The sequence below is a fragment of the Glycine max genome, chromosome 2 (assembly GCF_000004515.6).
Source record: "Glycine max cultivar Williams 82 chromosome 2, Glycine_max_v4.0, whole genome shotgun sequence".
In the NCBI taxonomy this organism is placed as follows: Eukaryota; Viridiplantae; Streptophyta; class Magnoliopsida; order Fabales; family Fabaceae; genus Glycine; species Glycine max.
Window position 1 is genome coordinate 42,857,752 of NC_016089.4, and position 14,257 is coordinate 42,872,008.

Sequence of the window (14,257 nt, forward strand, 5' to 3'; positions counted from 1 at the left end):
ACGTTAGTTAAAATAAAAAGAGGCGGTGGTGCGATGATTTGGAAAGAGATTTTAAAACAATGCACAAGATTCTAAATTTTCTTGTCAGCTACAGTATATATAGCTTGCTAGCTTCTTATATCGATTATATTGGGATACTTTAACATTTTGTTGGCAAGTATTGGGATACTATTTTGTTGGTATGTGTTTGATTTCATACTCAAAAATTGATTTTGAGTTTAGAATTAATTTTAAATATATTTTTGTATATTTAATTTTATGTTAAAATAAAATTTAAATTTTTTTTTAGTTAAAATAACTTTAAATGTATATTTAAATGAGTGGATAAAATTGATTTTGTAAAATTGATTTTGATTATATTAAAATACTTTAACATTTTTTTAGTAAATGTGTATTTGATTTCACGTTGAAGAATTAATTTTAAGTCTAGAATTAATTTAAATATATTTTTATATATTTGATTTCATGTTAGAGTAAAGTTTAAAATTAATTTTTAGTTGAAATAATTTTAAGTGTATGTTTGAATGAGAATTGACAAAATTAATTTTATAAAATTGATTTTGATTAATATTGATTTTAAAAATTATATGATTTATGTTTCAATGTTTTTACTGTAAAATCAAGTTATAGGTAAAATTAGGTAAACTTTAGTATAAATTTAAATCTAATGTTTATCATAATGATAATTTATGATTAGATAATAGTGTACAATTATTTTATATTTTTAATGCATTGTTTTTACTCTTATTTTTAATTAATATAAAATTCTCCTTCTCATCATTTTCATTTGTCACCACTTCTTGGTGACTGGACCAAATTTATAGCCTAATGTTGGCATAAATTAATATCATAGATAGACTTTGTGAAATAATTCTTCTTTAAGGATCTTTTGAATTAATACAGTTCTCTGTTTTAGAGTAGTTTTGGTTGTTTTTAATGCTTTCTCCCAAGTAAGACTTGCTAAGAATGATGGATGTATAAATATAATGAGGAATCATATGTTTATGCTCGGATTAATTTCAGTTAAAATTAATTATTATATTTTGCCCCGATGGAATCTCATATAGCTGCAAAAGTGTGCACATGGAGATTAGTTCAAAGGGATATATTCTATGCTAAGGAACTAGATGGAGTCTTATTTTACTGAAATTTGAACTTCCAATACACATGAATTTAACAAGAAAATATGCACAAATCTAAATAACTCAAATCTTAAAATTATTGCACATTATATATGGAAAAAAAAAAGTGTTATGGAAGGATCTTTACTTTGTTTTTCATATAAAAAAAGTCTTAACTAATTAGTACTATCGATATAATGTGGCAATATAGTGTTGTATATTAGACCGATAATTTTATCTTTCACTCATGTAATTAGAAATTCAATCGTTCATACGTATAGAAAAACATATATTAGAAGAGATAATTTCTTAAATAAATCTTAATATCTTAAGAATAACCTAGAGAATTTAGATAAGAACTGTGGAGAAAACATCTAACACCGTGCAAAAATTAACAAGATAATATACACAAAATAACGCCTAAATAACTCAAATCTTAAAATTATCACACATTATTGGGAAAAAAAAGTGTTATGGAAGGACCTTAACTTTGTTTTGAACCAATTAAGGATGTTAATTTTAATTAAAAAAGTTTTTTTTATCAATTAGAAAAAAAAAATAGGTCATATATGTATTTATTATGTTCATATAGGAGTACATTATGGAGTTTTCATTTATCATTAGTATCTTTGTGGTTTTAGTTTATTTTTATTAAAAATGAGGTCTTTAATTCGTAAGGAACAAATTAATTTTTTTTATATGTATAAAAAATATTTTTCATCCCTACCATTTAAAAATTAATTCTGTTTCAATTCGAACCTATTAAGGGCATTATTTTTTATAAAATACTGTCATTTAGAAGAAGAAAAAAATAGGCCATATATGTGGCTTATTATGCACGAATTATAAATGTTTATTAATTTTTATTTTAATATTTTTACTAATGAAGTTGAGATGTTTAATTCGTAAGGATTTCCTAAAGCAAAAGTTCAATTCCTAAACTGACTTATTCTTAAATATCTTATTAATTCTTATAATTTAGAGCTTTTTTATTTTTGTTTTTGCAAAAAAAATATTTCTAGATTTGTTTTATTTTTCATCTTTATAGCACTTTAATTTAGACAACATTTTTTTATTGTTTAAAGTGTTATAAAGTGTTTTAAGGACTAAAAACAAAAAATAATAATTTTGTAACGATAAAAAAAAATTAAATTATAATGATAGAAAACATATTTAAATCATTCTGAAAAGTTAATAGAAAATAAGAAAAGAAAAGATCTGATTCTCACATGACATGGATTAACACTTACTCTCAATTCGTCTAAGGTAGTATACACTTTTGTTGTGGGCTGATGAGAGTTCATATATATCCTCCAACCAAACCGAAGACAATTTGCAGCTATGTTTGAAATTTCGAGTTAAGGAGTCTAGCTATGACTTTCGATTAAGTTTATCATATCTAATATAAAAAAGTGTGTACTATAATTTGTCTAATAGGACTAATTATATAACTTTAAAAAACATTTGAACTTTACATCCAAACTTGTGATGGTTATAATAAAAGCAGTCCCTGAATTTTATGCAAGTCATCTAACTCCATAAATTAATATAATAAAAATAGTTAGGCGAACTAATACTATGATTTAAAATGAAGACAAGCATATGCAGTGCTTTATTATGTTTGCAACAAAGGTGTTCCTTTGGTTTATGTTTGTTTATGTGTTTCATCACAAATGAAACGACAATTGCATGTGCATGGAATTAATTAAGATCGATTATTAGTGCGTAAAGTGTCCTTTCTGCATAATTAAAACTGAGAAGGTACAATGATCACAGCCTTCAAAACCAGGGTTACGAGTCTCTAATTGGCACTCGGAATTGAGTAGTACTAGTATTATTTTTCAACAATAGTATTATTTAAAAAATATAAATTATTCAATACTTTTCATTTAATGATTAAAAAGGTTTAATTTTGATACAATGTGAATATCAAAGTTTAACAGGATTAGCTAGTTAGAAATTATCTTAAATACGATTTTAAAATAATTATTATAAAATTTTAAAATCTTATTAGTTTAATTTTTATGCAATTGTAAAATAACTATACTATCAATAAATAAAAAATTATAATATGTAATTTTAAAAATAACTATCATTTATTAAAAAATTATTATAAAAATCAATAAACTTATTTTATATAACAATTTGTTTGTGATTAAAAAAATAGTATAAAATCTCTTACACTATATATCATGCAGAGACTATTTACTCATGATCTTAATATGTATGTGAATCAAATAGTGTAAAAAAATTACATTTTAACTTTTTAAGTACATTCTAATTTCTAACTAAATTTTAAAAAAAAAACTCAAAAGAATAGTCTAAAATTAAATACTAACTTAGAATCATTGAATTCAATTGCTCTCTTCTTTGGTAAGGAAAACAACCCACGTGCGAGCCAAACTCCAAGATTTCTCAATTTCCAATGACAAAAGGAGAATGCAATGCATCTACTTTTGAATTTTGATTAACCAACGCCAGAGTTGCTGACACAGCTTTGCACTCATCCATGTCACACCACCCATACCCCATTCAAACCATGATTTCAATTTCCTTAATCAAAGGCATTATCCTTCAAGGCCTAATTAATTAACCCCTCTTAATTATAAATTTATAATGATATGCAGCAGTTGATAGCAACTACATCTCATCTCATAAAGAAAAAAAGAAAAAAAAATGTAGTAAAAGAAAAGAAGGGAAAAAGTGACTACTGAATGAAACTAAAGCTTCTTTTGAAATAGAATCTAAATGGATTATTTTGAGCTTAACCGGCCATGATCCATATCCTGAACAAAGACTTTATATAAGGCTTGGGCACACATCCATAACAAGAAGCAAAAAACCATATTGATTTGAAATTGGATGGTGTGAGTTGAAGCAAAGTCAGGATGGCCAACATGCAAATTGTCCCAGCTTACAAGACTATTGTGGAGGCACAGTATGTTGAAATGATGGTTCCATTGTACTCTTATGGATGCGAGAAGAAAATAAAGAAAACCTTATCCAACCTTAAAGGTAAATTAATAACCGTTTTAGTGCTAGTTTTCAAGTCTTATGTGGCTAATTTGAAATATATACAGCCATCATTGTTAGGAAGGACTTTTTTTATCTATCCCAAAGTCTGAACTTTCTAGCATTTTTTCTCAATTTAATCTTGATAGATAAGCACACAATGTCCTTTTTTTAAGTGTAATTTTTACACTATCAATTAATAAAAAAATTCATCATTAATATGATTTATAAGATAATTATTCTAAAAATTAATAAATTTATCATGATTGTAATTAGATGGGCATATAATTATAGATACATATACTGTTTACATTCTTTTAAGTTTATATTCTGATTAAGAATTGTTGGCTTGGTTGTTGTGAGTCATGTTTGACATGTTGCAAAGTGTGTCACATGTGGTCAAACTTGGGGTGGGTTTTGAAAGTTCGCAACTTTGCTTTTTGGGTCCTTTTGGGTCTGCATAACACGCATTTTCAACTAACGGGCTGTGTGGACTATGACCAAATGACAATCTGTTGGCTTCACTAAATTAAATTTCTAATGAAAAATGCTAGAAAAATATTTTGACTAAACAACTAGCATTGGAATCTTTAATCTAACGGTAATTATCAAGGAGGTCTTCAAGTAATCTTTTATCAAATTGCTCCTTGGATCATAAGAAAAACAAACTTGTTATTCTTTCCATTTGTTCTATAACTCGGCAATTTCTTGAGTCAAAAAGAAATGGTGCTTGTTCACCATCCCTTTTAAAGAGCTGGACATCGAATTTAAACCTCAAATATTGGGTCCATATCACTTTCGGTGACACCATCACTGTACATAAATAGTCAAGTTCCCTATCTTTATAAAATTCTCCCAGCTATTCAATTTTCTTGTGTTTTTTTAATACTACTAGCAATTTATAAAAAAAAAAAGTACTATTAAATGAAAAAGTTAAAATATATTCAATACCTGAAAGTAACAAACATATTGAATCCTTTCTTTATTTAGTTTTTTAATATGGAGATTAGTAAAAAGATGTGTTATAGTGGTAGGATATTGAATTATTTCATATATTGGCAAGTGGGAACTTATTATTGATTATTGATTACAGGCATATACTCGGTAAATGTCGATTATTATCAACAAAAGGTGACAGTGTGGGGAATTTGCAACAAATATGATGTGCTAGAAACCGTGAGAAGCAAGAGAAAAGAGGCTCAGTTTTGGAACCAAGAAGACAATGTTGTATTAGAGAAATCACAATCACCCTCATCTTCACCACCACCACCCTTTCCTCACAAGGATTTTAAACCCTCTTTAGCTTTAACCAAGGTTCGATCTCTGAGTTTGAAAGCATGGAAGAAGGTCTTCACTAGATCATATTCTTTCTAGCTATATAAAGCTCAAATGATCAGTGCAAGAGAGGAATATATAATTAAGAAATGGCTCCAAAAAAAAAAAGTGTAAATTTTGAAATGGAAATGTTCCAATATGATCTCATTTGTATTGTAGATATTATTGTCCTAGCATTTGGATGGACTCTCTATGTCCTTGCCCTGTTTCTTTTTACATGTACTGAGATTTTGCTTTCTTTTATTGAATCTGATATCACAACGTCATATCTTGGCATCTACAAATTACAGCTAGCTAGTCTATGCCAAAATAACCCTCACTCATTATGCTACATTTGGATTCTTCCTGTTTGAGGCAAGCTAGGTTCTCTTGAAGGTACATTTTGTTAAACTACTTTAGCTAATAGCCTTATACTACCATTGTCCTATGTTGTAGTGGGCCAATTTATAGAGATCTATGAATCTATCTTATACTATTCATCCCTTTGGCAACATTATTTGCTAGACAACTATGCCCATCCTTTACTTTTGGTCATTCAACTATATTATCATCATGATCACATTCCATTCTTATCAGCAGCAGCAATATTTTAGGCCCATGAATTTCAATGAATGTTGGGACGAGCATTTGCAAAATTACTTTTGTATTTCAGTTAAATTGATTTTAAAGTGAAGAGATATATGTTTGAGTGTGTGTTTGGTTTATCATTTGCAAGACTTCAAACATCGATTTCGCGCGTTCCAAAGCGACAAACATAGAAGTAACTACATTGCTAAATTAGAAAAAATGTGGGTTACGCTGAACCCAACATTTTTCTAAACACACCCCGAATGTTTTTATTCTAAAGGTAAATTAACAGTTAAATTCAATATAAAACTCTATATAAAAAGAAAAAACTATTCCAAGTTACTTGGTGATTCTAGATCTTCTAAGGTAAATCCAAACATGCTATCAGTGTCAATTATCTGGGATTGAAGCTCTCAAAATTCAGCTCTGCCAACCCATGTGTAGGAAAAAACATGAGCTGATCATATCATATTTTTTCCAAAAGAAGTTAACCAAAGTTCCCCCGCCTGATAATTGGCATTCATCTACCTAACTTCGTGCTCAAAACTTGCAAGTTACTCCATGTTCTCCAATGTTTTCCCAATATAATCAGACCAGATCAGCTCTTAAAATGCTATGATGTGACACCCCAAAACGTCACACAAAAATGTGATTCAAATAAATTCGGTATATATATATATATATATATATGTTCTCATGACGATGATTACCATTTTACGCGTAACCAAATAAATATAAATAGTATTTGAATGTGAAAACCGTGTCTTTCCAAAGCCTCAACATATATGGTCAAATTATTGTATCTATCTTATTGTTTAATCATTGTGGTGATTACCACGTAAAAATATGCTAATTATTATGTGCCTAATTCACTGTTGTGTGTGTATATATACACACGCACAACACACACACATGACACACCAGAAAGTGCCAGAATTCTAATCCTTTTTGCCTAACCTTTATGTGTGTGTGTGTGGCATCATTTTCCAACCCCACAATTCAAAATCCATTAAAGAAAGACTTACTTATAGAACCCTCTCTCACTCTCACCCTTAAGGATTCTTCTCTCTAAGAAGTTCTGAGATATCAAGCAGAAAAAAGAAGCAAAGAAAGATGATAATGGTGGTGGTTATGACAGAGATATTAGGAGAGTACACAGCAGTGCTCACAAGGGTCACAGAACGCCTCCTTCCGCGCCACGGCATAAGTTTTGGTGGTCTAAGGAGGAACCTTCGTTTTGCTTCTTCCACAACCTCTTCTTCAGATTCAACTTCTTTTCTGGTTTACTTTTAAATTTTTAATCATATTTGTCAGAATAGAAACTGTGTTTAGTTCTTTCGTGTTTTAGGTTAGGATATTTGTATTTTTTATTAATTCGTGAGAATTGAAAACAGTGTCAAAAGATTTATAATAACTTGCACATTTTATTCAATCAACTCTTGATGGATAGGATATTTGTTTATTGCATAATAAGTTGGTTCTGTGAGGAGCTAGCTTCAGAAGAATAAGCTATGTTAGATTCTGCTGAATTTTGTGTAATTATGTAAAAGATTTTGTAATAAAGAATTAGCCCTTGTAGTTTTGGTTATCAGGCATTCATTTGATTTTCCCTTACCTTGAAGTTTTGATTCTTCAGTTGCAGAAGCTTGAAGTATGTCCAAAATAAAAGATCAATGTAAAATGATATCCAAAAGGGTTCAATTCATTATTGAGGGGATTGAATAGCAAAGCTTACCATAACTTCTTGTAGTGATATACCAATGATGGTTATAACGTTTGATTCTGAAAAAGGTTCTTGCTTTAGTTTAGGAAAAAGCAAAACTTAAAGATTAAACTGGATCTTAGTTCAGCTAGCTCTAATAATCACAAGTAGATTATTTTTTTCATGGTGAAGGTAATGAATCAAATAATTATTTCTACTTTTTTCATGATTTCATCATGATTTTGTAGAATAAAACTAATTAATTTTGTGTGTTATCCAAACACTCCGTGAGTAAATTTAGTTTCACCAAATGCTGTTTGGTTCGAATGTCAATTCGTGAAAAATCACAAAACTAAATTCTTAATCAATAATCAACAAATAGCTATAATTAGAAGAGAAGTAAAATTACGGAGAGAAAAATGTTGTCTCTTGTGAGAGAAACTTAATATTTTCATAGCATTTTTCTTTGGTTTGTCACTATATTAACTTCTTTTTTTCTGAAATAATGTTCGGTAAGAAAAAACCATAAAATTCTCGACGTTATCCAAATACATACATACTTTGAACCTGTCTATGTAAGAAACAAAATATATGAATTTTCAATTAGCCAATGATGGTAGCATATAGTAAGAATAAAAACAATGAAGAGTCAATTATAGGTTGTTGAGAGTGAGACATTTCTCAGCCGCTGTATTATTTATGTATCAACATGACAGTTTCCTTGTGACCTTATCTTATTTTATTGGCCTTGCCTCTCTACAAGGATTATTACTATTGGAAGGGACATTCCCTTGTTATAGTTCATGTATCTTTGCAGGAAAAGTTAGCCATGGAAAAAGAAATTAGGCAGTGTAGAGAAAGTTAAGGACACTATATTTCATGTGCATGTTAAGTTTGCAATTAAAAATGATGTAATATGCATTTTAATATAAATCCAACAGATTAAAGTAAAATAAACACACACAAAAAATTGATTGGTTGATAAAATTGTTTTTGCTTTAAACATAAATTTGTAAAAGATTCTCAAACATGTTTGGAGACTTGTGAAAAAAACTGAGAACCGCATAAGAGGGTTCAATTATTAACTAGTGTCCGTATATGTGACTTTATTGTTCATGAGGCGCATGAAAATCCATTCACGTTATTTTCAGAAACAGTACCTTATTGTCCATACTCCATACTAATGGAGCAAATCAAATTTCATCAAGTTATGTTGTTGTTACCATAATTAGTTACCCTGTTATTTCAAAAGGTCCACTAAACTCATTAAGACATTCTTTAAAGCCCCTTTTGCATTGTGTGGCAGGAAATTCCTCCACTTATGATTTTGTCATTGACAACAAGTCTAGAAAAAAAGGGTCCTTATTTTTTTGAAGAATTTTCCCCTTTTCTCTCCAAACAGAAATAGGATGAAAAGAAAAAGGGACATGAAAACATGTGGTATAAGACTATCCAACCATCATTGAACTGTTTTGCAAAATCCAACCTCTTAATTCTGTAGAGGGTTTATTGAACTGGCATTGTCATAAAAGGAGTTATTTTTCACCATCAATTTATTGCATATTTATTATTTGGTTTAGTTTTTTTCAGAAGCTACGCATATATATTAGTATTTGAATTTATAAATATGAATTATTTTAGCATTTGAATTTATAAAAGTCCTGCTTTACCCCTAACTTGGCCACATATCATTCAATTTCATCCTTTTTAACTACATTTATTTCCTATTATTAAATAACAAATTATGTGGTACCTTCTGAAATTAAAGGAATTTGGTACTATTGGTCTCTTGTTGAAAAATCCTCTTTCTCTCTGTTGATGTGCTCAAACTAATTCAACTACTTGACCCAACAAAATAAATATATCAAAATTCTTAATATTGTGTTTAGAAAACAATTCTTCCCATTATAAATCGACGTTATACTCAATGACAACACTTTTTACTTCTCCATTTACTCCATTGAAAAGTGTAAATGCTGTTTTTGGAAGCTTCAAACGCTAATCCAAACATGCCTTAAGTGTGTTTTTGAGGTGTCTTTCTCTTATATGTTGAACTTGAATGATACATGAGACACTGAGATGGATTTATCTTGAATGTGCTTTGAAAAGTGGGAAAGATTTCAAAGCAATCACACCCTAAATGGATGGTTTTGTAAAGTTGGACTAGCGTGACCATCACTTAGAAGTTAGAACATCTTCAATGCTTCAAAAATTCAAAAATAATGATTTTTCTAAAAATAAACTAATTAAAATGGATAATTATTCTAATCTTATCCTTTTGAGCTCTGGCCTAAGTTGACAAGTTGATTTGAAAGTCCAAAGCTGGCAAAACAATCACGTGATTTTGGGCCCAAACAGAAATACCACAAGCAAAGCAATTTAGATTCTGAACATGATACGCTGACATAACTTCATAACCCACCATCACTTACTAATTATTTCGTCAAAATATATTCCACATATATATGTGACTATATGATTGAGGGTAAAATATTAAAAGCATAATTAACCAAAATTGTTTTGAAACAAGACATGTCAAGTGTTGGCAGTGACATGTGGTGGTGCCGGAGTCTTATGATTGCGTCAATTCATTGGACAAGTTCCACCATTTTCTGAATTTTGTTTTTATGTTTTGGGATAGGTTTGAGATATATAATTACTTAAATATATATATATATAATATATATAATATTAATAAAACATTATCTGACTTGGTTAAGTGCTAAACGATGATATGATTAAGAATATGTTGTGCCTTGGAGGAGATTTGCTTGTGTTTTAATTCTTTGTCTATGACACAACTTCAAAATGCTGTTCATGGCTGTATTAACAGAGAATCTGTCTACTAAGAAAATGATGGTAACTTAAGGAGTACAAGAAAGAAAATGATAGGCCACGTTTTTGTAGCAGTGCTAGATCGTGACTAGCAAATATATGATGTTTCTTTTCAAACAAAAATTGTTAAAGAAGAGAAAAAAAAAATGAGCTAGAAAGTCACCCCTTTCCTTTCTCCTTTGAATATATCCATTGTTTTTGTCGAGTGTTAGCATCCTCTTTTTTTTTCTTTTTTTTAGGAGGGCAAAGGCCCAATTAGTATCCTCTAATTATATAATATTAAAATATGAGACGTCTAGTTCTCCATTTGTCACTTGTATCCTCTATAAAGGATTAAAATAGTGTGATTCTTTTAGGAAAAAACAGAACCAATGATGTTATTTTGGTATCAGGTCTACATATCATATTGGATTGTTTTAAATTAAGATTTGATGAGTTAGCTGAAAGTTGGTACGGAACATTGAAAGGTTAGTTTATTAAATATTTGATAAAAATAACCGTTGAAGTAGTTAAAGAGTGAAATAATTGAATAAAAATAAAATTATGATTTATTTAGAATAAAGATAAGCAAAGTTTGATAAATATATAAAAGATAAAAAAAGAAAATATAAAAAAATTAGAAAATAAAATTTAAAAAATAATATTTCAAGTAATGTTTAAAAAAACTCTAAAAATTATTAAAAAATTATTTAAAAAAATGTATTTCCTAACTAATTAAATAAGTTTTTTGATGAAAATCTTATTGAATATAATCTTATTATTTTTGTAAGCAACAATTTTTTATTTAAAAAATGTTTTTTTAACCAATCAAGGTACATTTAAGGGTGGATCGTTTCAGATTGGTGTAAAGTTACGTCAGTCAAGTAAAATATGTATGAGTTAGTTAAATTATAATGTGATATTGTGATCACTAATTAGCAAGAAATAAAGAAATTTAAATGGATTAATTAAATTATATTTATTGGAAATTTTAGATTTTTAATTTTGCAAGACGAATTTAATGAGAAGATTTTTAAAAGAATAATAAGTATGATACCTCTTTGGGGAAATCAGGGAGACGTTACGCAGAGATAAATTTTCTTGCTTGAGTGTGCATAGGAGTCTCAATATGCAGGAGTCGACTTCTCCTCCTTTTGATGTTTTGAGTCTAATGTTGGAGGATTCGAGTTTAGCCTTCAGTTTCTGTTTTCTGTCTTTTTATTCACTGTGTACCGAAAAAAAAAAGAATAAGATGTTGATAACATTTAAAAATTTAAGAAAGTAACTTGACCAAAATTTTTGAAAGAATAATATGATGTCATATAAACTTTAGAAGATGGATTTGAGATTGATTCCTTTACTATTTGACTCTAAACTTTTGATTTTAAATGTTTGACTAAATCAGTTATAGTACAACGTTGTACTATAGGATCAATTGTAAGTTCAATCCTCGACAATATTCAATTTAATAAATCTCACATACTCGACCCAATCTCATCAATTGTGAATGGTTGTATTATAGGATCATTGTGCAAGAATTTTTCTTTTTAATATTGTTTGAGACAGGATAGTTGATTTTGATTAAACTTTGATTGATGTTGACTGAGGTGTTCTTTTACATTAATGGAGATCTATAATCTCTTGAAGATGTTAAAACTCCCATGGCCAAGACACTATGAACAAGGGGAACAAGGGGTAGGTACTTGCAAAGAACACTCATGACATTCAAGTTAGGGGCTATTTTACTAGAGTGGTGAGATATATTAAATGCATATTTCTATAGTAATAATTGTATTTATAAGAGCTTAAGTTGAGTTGGATTACTTGGCACGGAGCTCAAGGCTTCTTAGGGACAGTATTATATTGTATTGACATAGTGACAAATTTAAGATTCAATCTATTATTTGTGAGCTCATCTTAAAAATATTGTGTGTAGACATTAACTCCAGTCAACTAATACAACTTAGGCTAGTACAACCCATTGAGGCCAAATAGGTCACTCTAGAAAATTACGCCTCTAATCCAGTTCGGAACACTTTTCATTATAAGAGAAAAGAAATTTGAACTCGATTTTCTCTGTTTTTTTTTATTACTAAAGATAAAAATCAGGCTAAATGTGTTGGAACACTTTTCATTGGCTGATACTTCAATCTAAAGACTGTTGGTGTATACTGGTGGTGATAATTCTACTAAAAACTTCGTACCCCAGTGCCCAGAGGTTCTTCGCTATGCGAAGGTATGGGGGAGGGATGTTGTACGCAGCCTTACCCTTGCATATGCAAAGAGGCTGTTTCCGGATTCGAACCCATGACCAACAAGTCACCAAGGCACAACTTTACCGCTGCACCAGGGCTCGCCCTCAAAAACTTCGTACCCCATTGTCCAGAGGCTCTTCGCTATGCGAAGGTATGGGGGAGGGATGTTGTACGCAGCCTTACCCTTGCATATGCAAAGAGGTTATTTCCGGATTCGAACCCATGACCAACAAGTCATCAAGGCACAACTTTACCGCTGCACCAGGGTTCGCCCTCTGGTGGTGATAATTCTACAACTATGAAAAAATTTCAAAGAAAAAATAATTGATGGTAATGATCCTGCCAGAAAGAAAAAACAATAAAGAGCACAATTCTCCAAGGGGTGTGTAAAACACTAAACTTTGAGTTCGATATACCTCATCAATCTCTATATAAATTGGATGTAATAGGGTGTCTTGACAAATTCCCTTCATGATAAAATATAAAATAGAGTTCATTGGCATGGTTTGCACACCCACATCAACTGTATGTCAATGGCATTTCACATGATAATAGTTTTTCTAATTCTCTCAGTGCACAAGGGAAGAAAGAAAATGATTTGGATACAAACAATCGAATGATTTCTCTTTGTTTTTGTTATTCTTTGTGTACTCTAGTCATATTTTTGTGTATGTAAATTGGTTATATTTATAGACCATCTCATATTTTTTAGTGAAAAAAATTTATCCTTTCAAAAAGATATCACTTAATTCTCAGTGGAGAATCACATCTCACTCACGACTCTTGTGAGAAATCACATCTTACTATCGTTTGTGAGCCATAACTCATGTCTCTTGGTGAACAATAGACACATCTCATGACCTTTAATCAAGAGTGACAACCTTTGGTTTTGAAAATCTTCCATAAAATACAATTTAAAAATTCTCTAAAATAAAAAATAACTTTCTTAATAAAGAATTTCTTTATAAGTTAATTGAATGAGTTTTTACTCTTATTTTAGGAACAAGCTAACATTTGTGTCTATATCATGTCTCCTTATTCGTTCCTGAAACCATCAAATGATCATCTATCGTATTGATGACAATCATAAAATTTCAAGGTGCATGTTTAAGCGTGGAAGTGTAGCGTTAGGAATGTCAAATGGGCTTTGCACTAGAAGTGTAAGGGGATTGCTATTCTCAACATGCGTACTGCTATTCTCTTACCAACTCCTCTCCCACGTGGTTACAATTTTTTTAATATGATCATGTTCTACACAGGTAATAACGCAATTATATTTTCGTTATTATATCTGAGAGTGTAAAAAAACTTAGACAACATAAATATGATTCTGTTGTTATCTATGCACATCAAAATCATATTTTTGTTGTATTGTGTGAGAGATAGACTATAGTTTCTTTTGTTTGGTTGACAAGGTATTGGGTGACTTGTTAGTCAAATAGAGTCTGATT

General features: G+C 29.7%; 1 protein-coding gene across 1 annotated transcript; it reads left to right on the top strand.

The window, feature by feature from the left end:
• The first annotated feature begins 3,573 nt into the window (after nucleotides 1-3,573).
• LOC100784160 (heavy metal-associated isoprenylated plant protein 28) lies at nucleotides 3,574-5,734 on the top strand. Its single transcript, XM_006575330.3, has 2 exons — nucleotides 3,574-4,136; nucleotides 5,227-5,734. The coding sequence occupies exons 1-2, from the start codon at nucleotides 4,010-4,012 to the stop codon at nucleotides 5,505-5,507; spliced, it is 408 nt and encodes a 135-aa protein (XP_006575393.1). The 5' UTR covers nucleotides 3,574-4,009; the 3' UTR covers nucleotides 5,508-5,734.
• Nucleotides 5,735-14,257: the final 8,523 nt, after the last annotated feature.